We start from the raw sequence: 18825 nt of genomic DNA on the forward strand, positions 1-18825 counted from the left end.
AAATTATAAACGTGCAGGGAGACAGATTCTTGAAATATTTATGGGTCTCATATTTTTTTGCCAGGTCACATAATTTTATCAACATAAGTAACTGCATAGAATTACATTCTAAATTGAAATCCTCGATACCGTTTACTTTAGAATATCCCTTAGTTACAATATTCTACTTGTCTTTATAACGTATGAAGAATATTTGCATACAAAATTAGTTCGAAAAGAATTCAATAGATTTGCAAATTCCGCGTTGTATTTGCATTACTTGTAAAAGCTAATAAACATACATCTGCGATCCGTAATTAGAGACAGTATACGTATCTACGATATAAAATTTATTATTGTCTAGTATTATTTATTTATTATTAGGTAATTTAAAACCAATCGCGCAATTTAAAACAAACCTCTTTCTTCGTGAATTTATTATCCACTTAAAACTTTTTCTTTGGTATTGAAAAAGTGTCAAATCGTGTCTGGATCAGAAAGTAGCGGAGATGAATACAAAGTACTGTAAAATGTCACCACAAGCCATTATCAGGATCCGTAAGATTTGCTATTTATATTTAAAAAAATAGAATTGCACAGATAACGTGGAAAGAAGGACCAAAAAGAAAAAAGGAAAATAGAGGGGTAAAGCAGTGAGAGATAAAGAAGGGCGAGTAACGGAGGAGTTAGTTGTTAAGAACGAGAGAAAGCAAGAAAGATAATGCCAGGAAAAGAGGAGATTCGGTTTAGGATTTCCGCAATGGGGCTAGAAGATCGAAGATGAAATAAAATGGGATGCAAAGATAGTGAGGGAAATAGATAGATGGTGGAAGATAAAGCATAACCGTTGGCGAGAGAGAAGCTGGAGAAAAGGAAGGAGAGAGAAACAAGGTAGGAAGGGAACAGGCGTTTACGTGCGCCAGACATCCGATGATGCATAGTTGCTGTTGACATGCTGGAATGTCAGGCTCACATGACCTCTCGAGCACAGCCATTATCCGCAAAGCGACCCCCAATTTAGGACAATAACCGCTTCGTAGAGTCGTGTAATAATTATTGGCCGGTTTTCGGGTTCACCCTTTTACCCCCTTTAGTTATCGGCGCCAGCATTTTGTCACAATCACTGCCTAATAATTATTTGGAACAGCAATATGTATAGATAGTCATCGCAAGGAATAGCTGTGGATTTTGGCCATCACCTGTGATTTTACATAGTAAATATCGATACTATTATACTATCGCACTATCTACATTCTACTTTCGTATATCGAGAGAAGCCATTCTAAATTTAGTTGAAATAAATAATAGATTTTATTAATACGTAAATATAAGTATCTATATTTTTCATTGCTCCGAGGAATCATGAAACACAGAATTGTAAAAGTACAGATTACATGTATTGTAAACAATATTCGAATTGATCAAGAAACTTTCGTATTTCGCGTTTCTTGCGAAGACTCACAATTTCAATAAACTTTGCACAGTTGTTTGCTTTGTTCACTGAAATTTTACACGTGCCCTTGCGAAAACTATGATTTTCTTCGATTCTCTTGATTCTTTTGTGCAAGAATTGCAATTTAACATATAAGCCGTTTAAAAAATTCTCTTTCGTGTCACTGACATATTTCGATGGCTTGAATCTTATGTTTGAAACTATGACACAATTTCCGCCTTGTCTTATATCGCGTCCCCTCGGCAGAAGCGAAATTTTCGTCATGAATATTTTGCCAATCAGGTGACGATCACACGTCGGTTGTATGCTACTCGTACGACGGCAAAGAGATGGTTCTTCACAGATAATCGATAACTGTTTGTCTGGCGCATGATAAATAATGAAAAAATTAATGGAGTTTATCCGTCAATATTTATTTTTATATAATGATATCGATAAAACTTTTGTTCATCGGGATATGATTGACTGTATGTATGACATGTGAAATTCATATTCAATCGCTCTCCATTGCAGATTTTTATGTATATTCAATATCTCTTTTATTTCACCAAATAATTTGGTTTTATGATCATCTTCATTTTCCTAAATATATACAAACGTACAATCGTTTCTTCGATACCAAATTCTGATTCTGCTCTCCTATTCCCTTCGTAGAGTGTGCCGGTATATTGCTAATGTAGTGCCGATGTGATATTATGGACGTCGATATGTTAGGTATGCGACAAATAGCATCGTGGGTAACTGAGCTTGGTTGAGCTTATGCTCTGCTGTTAAATAAGCGGCAATCTCAAGCCGTTAAATGACCGGGCAATTACGATTGGTGAATATTACGTTTAACGAACAGCGTCATACAAAGGATGTAGTATATTTATAGCAGAAATACAAATACAATTGCAGAGAATTATAAGTATACAATGAAACTACAAAGGGACAAAACAAATCTTACAACTAAATGAATATAATTAGTTAAGTTTACAAGTTTAATTTCAGTCGTTTGAATACTTTTCGTCTTAAGCTTATAATTAAGCTTAACTGTCACGTAAAGCTTCAGCGACAGCAATTTCATCATTCTTATTCGAACAAAGTCATTATCCTCGATGATGCATTATCAGTCGTATCGACGTTATCAACGTTTGACAACGATTTCAAATGAACAATACCATTATCACTAACTGCTCTTTGGAAAATACGCAACTCTTTTCTATTTTACAAGTTGATAAACAAGCTACGCGTGCTCCTGTATAGGCTGTATGCAATTGTCTATAGATACTGAAATAGTATGCGTGACGATTTCAGAAATAAAGCTACGATATATCGGTATGATATATCGAATAGCGATAAAGCGGAAAATCAAGCGATGAAACGAAATGGGATATTTACTGTAAAATAAAATTACTTAATTAAATTTGAAATCTGTAGGATTTCAGTGAAAAGATAACGCGAGGACAATTAACAATAAAACGTGACTCGTATGACGCAATGAAATATATGTGCATAAACTGTCTGAAAATTACATGAAGCACGAAACAGCTGGATGACAGCCAACATGAACAGTAAAGTAACAATATTGTCCTCATTTATTTGAGATTTATTATATGATGACATTAATAGAATGCACAAAAAATTAAACCATAACGTACTTTGACAATATTAGCACTCTTTAACTACTCTTTAAGCACTCTTTAGCGGCTATATCCTTCTGACACGTTATTACTTTCTTTTAGAGATTTACAATTTTTGAAAGGAGGCTCGTGAAGAATTTGTAGAAAGTTTATGATAAGAAAACATAAATTGTCATTTCAAGTAAATTTTCATGTTGACAAGAATAGCTTTTAAGAATACAATTGTGCGATGTAGATAAGACAGAAAGGATGTATGAAAACGATGTGGAGAACTGTAATAAAAAGGGAATAAGAAAATCTAATCAAACTTTACTGCTTATACAACGATGTTCCCATCCTTCCTATCTTTAACCCCTTTGCTACCGCAGTTTCAAAAAAAAAAATCACTGTTTTCAACCCAAGTTACACATTTTCAACTCAATATTATTTTACGTAATGTGACGTGTACTTTTACATATATAACAATAAAAAATGTCAAGTAAACATTGCAAACGGCTTTGAGAATTCGTCGTAGATGTGTATGTCATATGACACTGCTATGACACAATGTCCGACAATGCCGGACCAGTAATAATTTGTCGTTGTCTATAATATACAGAAAAATATCGATATATCATCTGCAATGAAAATAAATAAGATGTCACGCATGTGACACTGGACTATGGAAAGTAACTAATGCGTCACATATATGTGACACGTGGTAGCGAAAGAGTTAAAAACATTTTCTTAACGATATCAAACAACAAATCTGTGGGGTTCGGTTAAAAGTCGTGTCTAAAAAAAAACTTCTTACGGATGCAGAGTCTCGCCAGGATGGCAACTAAATTCTCCAAGGTCTAAAAACGTATTGGAACCGACTATCGGTATATAGCGTAATATTTAGCCAGCATTGTGGTTTGGTCGAAATTGATGCGGTGTCCGGTAGTTTAATGATGTTCGGCTATGACTGGCTGTACCGTATTTCAATCTGGTTCGCCTCTCATGTTCTTTAAGACGTGTGTTTACGCTCCTCCCGGTTTCTCCGATGTAGACTTTGCCACAAATACACGGTACCTTATATACCCCTGGAGTTGATAAAGGCAGCAATGGAACCTTGGAGAAGATAAGGATTTGAACGATTTCACTGTCTAGTTTGAAAACTATATTCTAAGATTTTGATAATGCTCCTTTTTAAGATTTTGATAATGCGGTCGATAGTATCTTTGATTTATGGGAGAAAGAGCGTGATGGCGATTCTTGTACGGTTTTCCTTGTTCCCGATTCTTTCAGACTTTGCATCCTGTCGATCGATCGATCGATTATTCTTCGTTTTCGAATTATTTTCAAATACAGCTTAAAGTTAATCGCAAAGATATCAACGAACATAAGTTTCATACAGCGATACCATTAAATCGATAATCACGAAACGAATTTATTGCAATTTGAATGTACCTTACAAGTTTAACCGAATCGATAGCAGCCAATCCTCGAGCTGAAGTACATCATTCTCGACGAACGTACAAATCGCGCGATACGACCGTTTTCCAATCAGTAAGCTCACTCATTGACGGTCTAATTAAACCTCTTCCCCATCTATCGAAATTCTCTGCATTCCAGGTGTAATCGGTTTAATCATTTACGTGCTGCAGTATACGCTGCTTAATTCTAAGCGAATCCTTGAAGCTCTATGTACCCGGTGCGTACGCTCGTTGAATATAAATCTGTTACACTTATTTATTATTTCATGAATATGCATTTCTTTTAAGACAGGCTAATGGCTTGTCACGATATAGAAAAGCATGCAACGACAGTTATACAGACTAAACATCGATTAAAACATCGATTGAAAAAATATTGACCACGCCACTCGAATTTAACTCCGGTCGCATATTTTAACATTAACTCCGATCTTATTATTATCCATTTTCAATTCTTTGACTAGACGCTTACTAAACATTACATTCAATGTTTTGCTTCAAATCAAATTTCAATCTCGAAACTTGAAGATTAACGACATAAAGGACTAAACATTAAATGTTTCTTTTTATATCTTCAAACTTATGATACAATGAAACATTTCAAACGTACAAATTTAATCAAAAGGAAAATAATAAAATGTGAAGATCTTTGAGTCTCAACGTCTTACATAAGGCAAGCTATACATATATTAACCAACCTTTTTTACTTTGTCCGATATAATTATTTCATTCGTTGTTCTGAAACATTCAGTTTATGATTAACATAAAATTGATACTATCAACAATTAGAAAGATATTATTAGTGTAAGGATAAAGTATTTACATTAATATTGGCACATTCTTTAAAACAGAATAACTTTTTTCAGCTCTTTTGAGAAGTTAAAAAGATTAGTTTACTAAATAGACGATGCGCGAAGTAAATTTCGAGAAAATTGCAATTGGTCGGAATTGCGAAGATGATAGCAAAGATCGCTTTTTACAATCTTGTTATATGAACTTAATGAATTAGGTTTTGTACATTTATGTCAGTATGCACATGCTGAAAACTTGATGGAAATCTGTGAAAACGGCAGTTGTTATTGGCTGCAAATGGGGTTCAAAATGACGAAAATCGCATTTTTTCGCCACTCTCGGCCTAATATCGAGATCGCTATATCTTGTGTCCGCATCGACCGATTTCGGTGAAATTTTACTCTCTTCAAATATTTTTTCCCTCGCAACCACATTCACGAACGGCAAAGTCCACTCGCTTCAGATTCGCCAAAACCACTAGATTCATTCATCTAAACATTAATTTACGATCACTCTTACAAATAAAAAATTTTGTTTAACAATGTATTGTCTGGAACTTTCAAAATTTGATTGTTAACATCGTCTGTGACGTATCTAAAGAAACTCCCGGAAAGAGATAACACGTTATCGATGCATTGATAACCAAACAGCACATTGTTTGATCAACAGGGCGTTAGTTTGTTTGAATTCTTCGACATCCGTGCAGTACTATGGGGAATTATCTGTCAACCAACTATATTCTTCCTGAAGAAACGCTTGTCACTTATGTAGAATTAACATACTTAACAAGGAATGAAATAAAGTAGTGAGTAACAAAAATAAATGTTGTTCGAATTATGTATAAAGTGCATAAGTTTTGTCATTGCATAGTGCATTGAAAAGTTAAAAGCATAACGTTATCACACAGGAATTTCATTTAAAATTAGTAACAGAATAGAACCAAATGCGAAATCGAACATTCATCATTTTTTCAATACTCTTTCTCGATAATATAATTTCAATATATAATAATGTTACATACATACAAAGTACTACGTATTAGAGTTACGTTAATGCCTTAAACAAAATCTAAGCTTCTATCGTCATAATTATAACCAAGGAAACACTTAATTTGTAAATTTAATCGTGAATACAAGATATCAACGAAGGAGAACAAAGTTTCATTATTCTCAAAGTCTCTTTATTGTAGTTCATGACTAAAATTCTAAATTCATATTTTCAGTATTGTTAAAATACTTGACAATGTAAATCCAGGAAAACTTGGTGAAAATATTCAGCATCGTTTCACTATTGACGAAGTCGAAACCATATTGCCACAAATTCGAGTAAGTTAACTATTACTTCATATTTCGGCTAACTATAGTAGTAAATAGAAAACTGTAAATATTTGTATCTATAATATATTAGTGTTAACGTTTAGTATTTAAGATCTGACCGAAGTAATGACAGTTTATAAACACTTTTATAATAATGAATCATCTTTCATCTATCATTTTGATAAGATATACGTGTACACATCTTGTTCGTTGATGAAATACAATATTTCATTTTGTCGCACTGAAATTAGCCAACTAGAATTGATAGAACATTAATCCGCGATAATTGTATGCAATTTTACACGTTTTTTTTTTTTTTTGGTAGTTTGTGCATAGAAAACAAATTTTTGAAATTTATTAATTAGAAACGAAATATGTTACACATAGCAGATTTCCTAATTATGTCGAAGAGAGTTGAAGTTTTACATCAATTATTTCATGACATATGAATGACATTCTTAGAACTTGTAAGCGAATGCTCCCTATTAGATAGTAAAATTGATATTTCCTCTTTCTGTATAGTTAATAATAATAAATAATAATACATAATTAATAATGTAGTGCAGATAAATTATATCGTTCGATATTGTTTAATTTTCAATATTGTAATACTAATTTATTTTAGTGCAGCCCGTTTCGTGATTCAATATATCGAGTATTTTCTTCACAAAAAGACAATCATTTAAGTTTGGAAGACATATTGGATTTATGTTCTGCCTTCTCTAAACATTGTCCTTCGAAAATTCGTGCTGCTTGGGCATTTTACATTTTTGGTAAGACACTATTTATAACTTAAAATTCAAATTCTTTTTAAAATAAAACGTTAATTTAACAACTTAATATACTTTTGATAATATTTTGTATTTCTTTGTACCAGCGCTTTTTAAACTTTTCCTATTCGCAACCCCACTCTGCACGGGAAATTAAATATTAATTGGTAATAAATCGCATAAATTTTAAACAATTTTTTGTTACATTTACAAAGTTGTTACTTATTATCATTTGTTAAGACGAACCGAAAGCATATTGACATATAGGGGCATTTGATACATTTTTTTAACGGATAATTGTAAATGTAGCACGTAAATGTTTCTTTGTTTGACAGAGCATCCGTATGTACAACAATTTTAAGCGTAGTAAATTTGCGAGCAAAAGTGTAGTTTTATTACTGCGATAGAGGATGAGTAGTATGTCTTGTGTGCAGTCTTCTAGATAGATTGACTGTGTAGAGTTTGGTAGTTAGGTCGTTAGGATGATTGTCTAATCTGGTTTTGTATTTGCCACTCGAGTGTATAATTTCCTCCACGACTGAACTGATTCTCAGATCTTCACGGAGTTCGTCATTTCGCACATACCATGGTGCGTTTACTGTGGTCCTGAGCACAATAGGTCGTAGTAAAGCTTCTAATTTAGCGATCTGCCTTTTAGCAGCCACCCCCCCTCCCCCCACAGTACAATATCTTACGCTCAAACGAGTTTGACGATTGTTTTGTAGACGACAAGTTTATTGTGTACACTTAATTTTGCCAGTATGCTGATGAGTTAATATTTTAATGGTTCTTATTTAGCTTACTTTCCTGTTTGTTTGTCTACCTGTCTGTAATCTTGTAACCGAGATTTCGATCAAATACAGCATAACCATACAATATGACACGTCAATAATAATACAATATAAAAAGAGAAGAAAATAATCGAATGCACTAATAATCACATCATTGAACAAATATTGCCAAAAATAAAAAACTGACGGACTTGTATTAGTTTAGTTCCAAAGTTTTCGGTATTTTAACACTCACAAAGACTCTCTACTTGGTTAAATAAATCTCGGGCTCGTGATTTGAATCAAATATTCTTTCTTTTTCACCTCGTAATCATTAGAAAATCGCCTTTCTTGCCGTCATTAGCTTCATCCAAGAAGACAGAAGAAGCGTTGGAGGATACATTGCAAGGTTAATACAACCAGTCCACCAAGTTTTTATTTTTAATAATATGTATTCAAGAATCGAGTGATATCCTATCGTGTATATGATTACCGCGTGTGCTCAACATATACAAGTTACCCCGTGTATCATTATCACATCGAATTACTTAATGACGCCAGGCTAAGAAAATTGTTTTCTACGTTTTAGTACACTTTTGAATAGAAATCGTTTTCTTTATTTTATTTTTTCACTTATATATATTTTATGCGTTGTTCCCACATTAGTCGAGAATCCAAGTGCATCCCTAAGTAGGTAACTATTTTTGATCGAGTCGTAAACAGCAGAATTCATATAGAAAGGTAAAGGTGTTGATTGTTATGGATTAAATTATGAAATATCGAACTTTCTTTCTTTGAACTTTGAGGACAAAATTGATTTGAAGCATAACGTATTAAAACATGAAGTTAAACAAGGGGAAGACAGAAACGACTTATAATCCTCTTCGATCGCAAATGCCTATCCGATATTACAGGCGCATCAGGAGTTCGCTCGATTTCGTTAATCGGGATCGTTTAATTTCACGGTGCACACGATATCGCGTCAATGCTCGTGAAAGCAGAGAAATAATAGGGGCGAGCGAGAGTCGAGAATAGCTGCATACGTAGCTACGTGAAAGGAATGAGAATACAGGCGGACAAGAGGAAGAACAAAATCAGCCGAATTGGAAAAGAAGGTAGAAAGACGAATAAAGAAGCAATAAGAAAAACTAATGAGCATTTATTAAGTTTAGAGTTGAGAAACATGCAGGAGCAAATACGTAATAAAAATGTCAGTGGATAAGTAAATTAAAGCATGTTTAAAATTTTTATATTTTAAGATTTCTAAGGTTCTAAGTGTTTCGAATGTTAATACAAATAATTATTCAAATACATAATTATTGTGCGATAAAAATCTGATTGAAAATGAATAAACGGTTAATTGCATATTTATTAAGTTACTAAATATAAAGAAACTAAAAGAATTTTATAATCGTTCAAATTAGACATGTACGAATAGCAACAAAATATTTATAAATTGATGTAGAATCGCTAACTTAATTAAAATTAATTAAAATTTGTGTAAGGTCAAGATCAATAAAGATTTATTTTCTATTGCATCATATTCTACTCATCACGAGGATCAAAAGCCTGAAACTAACCATGCATCGGAATAAAACAGAACTAAAGAGGGTGTTGTTGCGTTAATCTACATTGGATAACGCAATGACGACTCGATTTAGGTAAATTCAACGTATTTCCGTTTCATTCCGTTTCCGCGTCTTGTATAGAGAAATGTATATTAGGTTACCGAACTGTTCGAACGATACGTAGAATAGAGTCAGGCAACTCTATACGAACAACGGCACCGTTAATACCTTCATTTCCAGACTTCGACGGCGACAATCAAATCTCAGTGGACGATTTGATCGAAACTGTGCACAGATTGACACGGAGCGACCAGGACGAACATGAAACCATTGATTCGGCGACAGCGGAACACGTCGCGCGAATGGCAAGTTTTGATAATATTTACTTCTATGAGTTGATTTTGCAGATAAACGAACAACGTAGCGCAGCAAACGTTTCATTCAATTAACAATGATAAATATATTATCGCTACGTATTATCGGTATAATCGTTACTTTTATTTGATCAATACAATGAACATATTCCGAAAAATACAAACAGATCTGTTGTCTTAAATTTTACATAATTACATAATAGTAGAGTTTCTACCAGTCTTTTCACATTTGCCAGCTAAAATTTAATTTATTAAATTAAAATTTACAACGTAGTTATGTTAAATCAGAAATCATTTAAAGATACAAGAACTGTATTTACATAATTTGCATGATACAATGCGGACCATAATGTATTGATAAATTTTTGGCAATTATTTACAAAGCCGATAACCTCACTGATTTGAATAACCTTGAAAAAGATCAACATTCTGAACAACTTTTCCTTATACATATATTACTGTCGTTCGGGTTTAGCTTCCTCATAGCGTCCATACTTTTCTATAACCCAACCTAACTAAATTTCGATAATCATTTTCAACTCACATGAAATATTAATGGGTCGAGTTTGAATTACATAACTATAACGCCAACTGTGCAATAAGCTAAGGTATGGGATAATAAGACAGATAAAATTCGTATTAAGCTCAATATTATATTATTGTTATTCGAAATTGAAGGTACTTCAGCCACGATATCGAAAAAGAAAATTATGAGACCATTCGATTATGAAAATCATGCCGTCATCGAAATGGAAACTTTTGCGAATATCTTGAAAGCTAAAGTAACACGCGTAAGGAAAAGTTGTTAAAGATGTTAACCTCGATAACATATTTCAAGCTCATTGAAATCGGCGAGACGTCCGCTTTGTAGATAATTGCCAAATTTGTTTTCTTATTAGGACTTTTAAAGATTTTGGGATCATCTACATATAGCTACCTTCTCCCTTTTTTAATAAAACGCTGTGCGTTTCTATTTTTCGTAAAATAATAAATATTTTCACAATGAACAGTACAAAAAATGTGTAGCTGCGCAATAGGAAGTGTGCGAAGCGATGTATGTTTGTATTGCTAATGAAATATTGGAATCATCGAATCTTTGACCGCTTATTTCTACTCTTATTTTCGAATTGATTATAACATACGTTGCAATAGTTTGTTGCTCTACATTTCCTAGTCTAATCGATTCATTTATACCTACAATTAGTTACACGTAGCTACGGTGGAGCTCCGTGTTTATAGAAACGAAATTTTAGTTCAATTATTATTATTATTACTATTATTTAATTCCGTCGAAATAGAAAAACGTAAATTGTACAGCGTAAATACGAGAGGAGTTGCTTTTAAACCGTCCCAACATAACATATTATAAAACCGCTTCTCTGCTCCACTCGTTACGATAACGCAGAAACGTTATTAATTAGGTCAGCTGTCGCCAGTAGTAATCGATCACCAAAGCCAGTTGATTTACGAAGAACTCCATTATGCTCGTCCACATGCTTCTGTCAGCAACGAGAAAATTCAATATATGGTAACTGGGCAAGAATTCCGTGTTTTCATGAAATACCTATAATACATCAAAATGAATCGATTATCTCAGCATGTTTTTATTCAGTCTACTTTGCATCTGTAACCGACTGAATTTTGCATGTAACCGGTGATACTGAGTTTTCGAGTAAATGAATATCCAGCAAAATTGTGTACAATGTTAAAAAATTAATATTACAATTACAAGAGTAGGTATCGCATGAGGATTCAACGATCGTTTCGGCACCAACGTAGTGAGTTTTTCCTGGAATTTCCTTTTCCAGGAATAGGAGGTTTAATAGTAATAGTTGACGTAACATAACGTGTCCCGATCCTTACACGTATCTATAATATAATGGTGAAGGCGAGAGAGGGCGTATCATGATAAAGAACTTTGTTGGAATGAAAAGTTTTTATGGAATAAACGCTATAGAACTGGGTCCCTCCCCCGCCCCTCACCTCAGTCCGAAGAGCAAAATAGTCCGAACATCGTAGAACGTAGCGTCTGCCGCATGACTTTTCACAGAAACGTCTTGGCGCGTTATGCATTTTGTTTCTAACAATGTTGCAAGTGCTGTATAGCGTTTCGGATGAACGCGTTTTGCGCGCTATACGTTTTACAAATAATATTTTGGTTTTCTTATGTGCAACGTTGCCGTCGTCCCAGCCGTTATACCAGCCGAGCTATAGACGCCTGTCCTTGTCGTCCAAGTTCAACCATGGAAACGGCGGTTCGAAGATATAGTGTACTAATCGTTCGTTATCACCAAGTATGACTTTTATCGTGAATTCTTTCTTCCGCTCAAATCCTTGGACGCTGACGATAGCCATCTCCATTGTTTCCTTTTTCTCTCAAAAAAGTTTCTTCAGGGTCGTTCGTCAAAGTACTGTACTCGACGATGCGATCGTGGACTATTTTAAACATTTTACGCGGTGATGTTTGGAGACATGTTATATCGAGCAGCAGTCTTTCGTATCCGTAATAAGATTCGTGAAACTTTGCGCACATATCGTAAAGTACGGCATATTTGCGTCGATCAAAGTCGAGATTCGGATCGTCGTATGGATACGTTGCAAAATTTAAATAAAGTCAAACGTTCGTCGACATACAAAAGTTAAAAGAAGCGGCGTCCTTTCCGGACGTTTACATAGCAAATATTACGTATCTCGGCTTTTCTAATTGCGCCGCTGCTTTTATCAGCCAAATATGTTTCGTAGTTGTTTGCGCTAACGGATATTCATGGAGATTCCAGAATCGAAAACCCATGCCGATCGATTCGCTGCTGTAGAGAATACGCAATACGCCAACTTTTGCTTCAACGTAACATGCGGTACGCTCCATTGAACTTTATGTAATTTCAATTTAGATTTCAAAGCAGGGGGTGAGTACAACGCGTTCGTATCATCGCGTGCGCGAATTAAAACGAGTTTGTGGCATGCGTTTATCAGGACACGTTTGTAATCTTCGCAGAAGCCCAACAACGTGTCGAGCGGTACACAGAAATTGAAATCTGTCGTCGCTTTGTGAACACTTTTTGTATAATTTACATACTTCCAGGTTGCGTTCTCCAGTGCCCTACTTCCCTTTCCGGATAGACTCGAGTAATTCTTCAGTGCAACTGTTATACCGACTTCCGAGGGGACCTCAACACCGTTCAATTCGTAACGAATTTCATCGAATGTAAACGCGACGCTATTAATATCCAAAATTGCATTTCCAATGGTATCCTTCGACTCCTCTTCCAATAAATTCACTCTCCCCTTGACATACAGAAAACTTCTACGTTTTAGTACATAGAGGTCCGGCTGTAGTATAGGCGTTCTTATTCCATCGTTGTTTTTCAACGTGGCGTTAGCGTGCGGATTATAGCGCGTACTTCTATCTTCGTTACACAATTTCTTGTTCTTCTTCTTTTCTACCTTCAGATTACCGCTAATCCTAGCAACTGTGGGGATTTCACGTTTCGCACGTTCAACTTGGTCGTCTTTACCCTTTTCTTTTCTCTAATCAAGGGGTCGAAAGGTTTACAGGTAGTCGATGAGATGGGTATTTGCGTTGAGTTACTGCCAGTGTTGTTGTTGTTGTTGTTGCTGCAGATAAGGATACTATTTCGTGTATTCGCACCGTTATCTCTTCTCCCCGAAAGTCTTACGCACTCTGATCGGATTCTAATCGGATGGTGATTCGAACAATCAAATCCTCTATTTCTCGCACGACTATCGCTAGGTAAATGATTCATTGCAACGTTTCCGATATTCTATGTCCTGGTACAAACTCCGAGTACAAACTTGTAGTTACTGTACGAACCGGTGATTACGTTGCATTCTATTTGAATCGCGTTTACATTTATGATATTTGCCGGCTTATCTGACACGTGCAACGTATTGGGCGATAGGATACGATCCGCAGAAAATCCTAACGAGATCCCACGTTGTTCGATTTCGTGAAGTTAACTCTGTACGAACTGAGAATTTCGCTTTGCATGTTGTTGTTATTTGTTCGCAAAACGATAGGATATTCATCGTCGTCGTCCTTGATCGTCGATTTGGTGTTCCGAGGATACATGTTTGTTATCCTTCGCCTCAGAAATTTATTTATCGCTTCTAATTCGTGCGAACCGTCCGAGGAACTGAACCGCGATCTCATCGTCTTTATCGCGAAAATAAAATTTATCGTTGCTACGTTCGATGTTGGGAATCGTGTTACACGTCTCGAAATATACAAGACCAAGCTCGTACTCGCCATCCGTCAGATCGATCGGTGGAAAATATTTCGCCGAGGGCACGTTACTCCTGCCCGTTAAAGCAAAGGTGAATGACATGTTCGTCGTCGTCCTATCATGAATGTCTGGCGAAAAATGAGATACGTTACGAGCGTAGTTTAGATTTATGTCAGATATTCATGAAGAAATTTTACGCACAATTGTCCACATGAGCTCTCACTGAAATTTGACATTGTGTACAGTTGTACGTGATTCTCGTGTTATTCCGGAAACAATCGATGAGTTTTCCCGGTGGCCGGACTCCGCAATGTTGTCAGAATATTTAGCCGTGGATTCTCGCTTTGCATATGCCACTCAATGCGTGCTCGGACTGTTGTCTTTATCCAAATTCACGATGTTGCATTTGCGTGGTCGAGATTTCCTCGGTAAATCATCGCGCATAAACGCGATTCCTTACACCACTTTTTCAGTTGAACGAACTATACGAAGTATAGTCACGATTTATCGTTCCTATTTCCCGATATTCTTTTTCAATTTTAGTATTTGGTTCCTTCTTCCTTTTCAAATCGCTTTCGCGCTTCTAAGGTAATAGATTCCATCGCGCGATTACGACGTTACGCTTCTTTCAGCTGTTTTTGTGCCGTCTACGCGTCATTTACAGCCTTCGCCACTACGGCTACACCGCCGATCAGTACTCCTACGACTGATAACGCTGGAAGGCAGGAACGGGGGGTATGCCACTGCGTTTCGCATTTTCCCCCTGCCAACTTTTGTTTCAACTTTTATAGCTGCCCATATGATGCTCTTTCATCTAGCGACTATATTTTTCATTATACGTTGATTATACGTTGTCACGCGCGTTTAGCCAAAATTCTGTCCGCTTTATGACGTCCTTCGATGCCTTTGCGCTGGAAATAGGCGATGCCATGCTTTCTGCAAGACGCGTGCGGCGAATTCGCGCCACTATCTCTAAAGCTGTAGCTTTACAGGTAAGATGCGTATCAGAAATCATGCCCCGTTCAGAAAACCTGTCCCTTTCGTTGCACGCATAAATAACAGTTTCTCAACATGGGTGGAGGTCCATATGCGTTCTCTGCTTGGGAATATTGTAACATACGAAGTACCGTAACTTTTCATTTGTTGGTCAGCCTTTACGTTATCTGAGCGAAGCTTAGTTCTATAGCTTCCTGATCAAGCAACTTCTCCCACGCGGTATATATGTCGAAAATATGCCGAAGTGATCGAGTAACACCTGCTCTGGTATGTACTTGAACCGTTCGAAAATCAAATCGTGTAAAATTTATTAGTTTTAATATCGCAATTTCTTTTTTCGAAGGAAAAGAGAGCAGCAAACACAAATGCTATTTGAGAAAATCCTACAAATAGAAATTCTAGAAATATGTCATAAAAGATATACTACAAAAAATTCACTGATACTATTAATATCGACATGGTTATTTTTAAATAAGTCAATAAATTATGCAATTGCTTCGTATAGTTATTTTTGAACGTAAAATATGAAATCCTAATAATCTATTTAGATAATTTATGAGATCAATTTCATAATCTTGCCTTTCAAATAAACTTGGGTATCTATTCAAAATACAGGTCTCTATTAATTTGTCAGTTTGATAAAGATTGATTTTAAACGTACGTGGCATTGATTGAGCGGAAATCCATTAAACCGTACCTCTTTTTAAATAAAATTTGTCAATACACTATTCTACTTAACTGAAAATAAGAAAATTGTAATAAATTACGATCGGTGATTTGCATTATTTCGTAAAACCAACAACGTAGAGTATTACAGCAACAAAAAGCATTTGATTAATTTCCTAAATATGTCCTTTGAAAGAGTCGAGTTATGTACTAATTATTGTATCATATATCGCACGTTTATATTCATTATGTGTGCAATATGTTTTTTAACTTCTTTGTGAAACATAGAAAGTTTTATATCCTAATACAAAGTATATTCTCTCCTACCGATATGACGTTTATTTCTCTTCTAAAGTATAGCAAGAAAATTCCATTTATGAGTTTTTTTTTATTTTGCTACTTTATTGCTGCTTTTAATATTTTAACAGCATCAGACTTTTCTTTTAAAACATTGTCGCGCGCCAAGCCACATATTTTTTTCTCATATTTAATTTACTTGTAAACGAATCAAGTTATTTTTAATATTGAAATCTACATTATGATTAATGTTTCGTTGTTACAAATTATACCGGAATTATTTTCTGTAAAAAGAAAGTCTTACTGCCGCTAACGCAAGACAATGAATAAGTAAATAACGTAATAGTCAGATTCAAAATCGTAATATAAAATTTTGTATTTTCCCTGAAAATAACATAACATTAAATTCTGAAAACGTTTATTATACTTAACTGCATGTATCAAATTGTAAACATATGTAAACTTGAAATCCGATTTGATCCAATTACACAGCCGAAAATAAAATAATTGTAAAAGTTACTTTAAGGTTACAAGTAATGCTTCTTGAAATAGAAATATGAATATACATGTAGATTCTATTTAACATTTATTACGTTAAAAGAATATTTTGTAAGCAAAGATCCTACATATAATATAAGCTTTCTTACTAACGTTTCTTTTTCAACTTCATTAGATACTTCAAGAGATGGTGTTCACTCAACAGGGAAGCATTTCCTTCGAAGAATTTATACGTTTCGCTTCGAGAATTGCAGAATTCTCGTCAACATTCTCGTTTCATTTTAATGTTTAATTATGCTCATATTATGGTAATTATTTCCGTAACTTTGATATGCATATTGGAGCAAATGTACGACTTTGTACTCCAAATTCATGTGCATGCATATCATTACATAATTAAGTAATGATTATATAATTTTCTCAAAAAGGCATTTTCACAAATTAATTCTATTCGAACGGAATTATCGACCATTTCGTAAGGAAAAAGACACGCATAGATGTGCTTTGCAATGAATTTCACATAATATATTCAATTGCATGTTGCTTTACAACTGAAAAATGTTATTATTCATGGTTACTATTATATTATTGTACATGGTAATACAAATTTATAGCACTGCCGGGGGTATGCTTTTAAATACGCATAATTATCGATTTTGTAACCTTAGCGATATAATTAATGTTTCAATTATTAGACCGTATCTCCTACATAGAAATTTTCGATATCCTAAACGAAAATGCTATTATATACAAGTCGATATACTTATTGTCATGTATTTGATAAGAAGAGTTCATTTCTTAGAAGGATATGCAGAATGATAATGGTATCGATTACATTAGATTGGTGGAAAATAAATGGCCTATCGGTATTTACATTTTTAATTCATTACCAAAATATACAATCTTACTTATTATTAATTTTTTTAGTAAATAATCACGGTTATCAACTATTTATGAGACTACTTTGTCATTTTCTTTTTTCAAAAATATTTATAAATTTATCGGAGCGTGCTACCTTATAAAATTATTTAATTTTCTCCAAAATATAACAACAGATGAGGCAGACAAACATAAACAAATTCATATTTCAACTTTATAGCATTTACAGCGATATATATGTACGTATAGACAACTAACTAATAAAGATAATTAGAAATGATAGACAATTGACATTCTAACCGTACATTCTAAACAGCGATTTATTTCCCACCAATCCAATATAACAAAAATGTCACATATTATCAATAGATATAATATTGTAAAGGAATTTATGGTATGTATGTACAAGGATGAGAGAGGGAGAGAGAGAGAGAGAGAGAGAGAATTTGTTGCGAAACAGAGCAGGCAAGTATTGTAGTAATTTGTAGATTTGGTTGTCTTGTAACTTCATAGAAGCATCAGTAAATTAAACTGCTACTAAAAAGAGATTCAATCTTTTTCGAATAATTAAATATACATACAATATTTAGCAAGAGAATATTTTTTCCAAGTATGAAATAAATACTTATTTCACATTTTGAAAAAATATTTTCCGAGTGTACAAGGAATACCTGTTTTATATCATGTAGAAGTTATTTTCCTAGAAATATGAAACCAACGAAGTTGCTTAATATTAGAAACAAATATTTTTCTCGATATATAAGAATATATTTTTTCCAAATATACATACATACAAGAAATAATCATTTTATATTAAAACTAAAATATTTTCCACTCTCCTTTAAATATTATGTAAATTCTACCCTCTTTTTTGTTAACAATACTATATCTCATCAAAAAAGTAATTCTATTTTTCGCCAAAAGAATTATTTTTCTAAAAAAATGTATTTGACATTTCTTCTAATTCATTCTATCGTTTCACTCGTGGTTTTCCTCACTGCCCTTAAAAATGCATACTTAATAAATAATAATACTCGTAAGAAATGGTCCATGGTCAAGTTAAGTTACACACACTCCCATCGACAGTAAAAGAAATTTCATCGTCAAGGAAATCTGTTTTAAAGCAGTAGAATCACGACCACAG

At 34.2% G+C, this 18825-nt stretch overlaps 1 protein-coding gene across 1 annotated transcript; it reads left to right on the plus strand.

Moving 5' to 3' along the window:
- The first annotated feature begins 5995 nt into the window (after window positions 1-5995).
- Window positions 5996-17964, plus strand: LOC126926097 (calcium and integrin-binding family member 3-like). Its single transcript, XM_050742227.1, has 5 exons — window positions 5996-6108; window positions 6526-6628; window positions 7245-7392; window positions 9968-10092; window positions 16978-17964. The coding sequence occupies exons 1-5, from the start codon at window positions 6014-6016 to the stop codon at window positions 17092-17094; spliced, it is 588 nt and encodes a 195-aa protein (XP_050598184.1). The 5' UTR covers window positions 5996-6013; the 3' UTR covers window positions 17095-17964.
- Window positions 17965-18825: the final 861 nt, after the last annotated feature.

Source organism: Bombus affinis, chromosome 17 (assembly GCF_024516045.1).
Source record: "Bombus affinis isolate iyBomAffi1 chromosome 17, iyBomAffi1.2, whole genome shotgun sequence".
In the NCBI taxonomy this organism is placed as follows: Eukaryota; Metazoa; Arthropoda; class Insecta; order Hymenoptera; family Apidae; genus Bombus; species Bombus affinis.

Bases quoted from the DNA above. Each gene is read 5' to 3' on its own strand.
- LOC126926097 (XM_050742227.1), top strand. From the start codon at position 6,014: ATGGGGAATTATCTGTCAACCAACTATATTCTTCCTGAAGAAACGCTT. The intron at 6,629-7,244 runs GTAAGTTAACTA...AATTTATTTTAG, and splicing joins CCATATTGCCACAAATTCGA to TGCAGCCCGTTTCGTGATTC. The intron at 7,393-9,967 runs GTAAGACACTAT...CTTCATTTCCAG, and splicing joins TTGGGCATTTTACATTTTTG to ACTTCGACGGCGACAATCAA.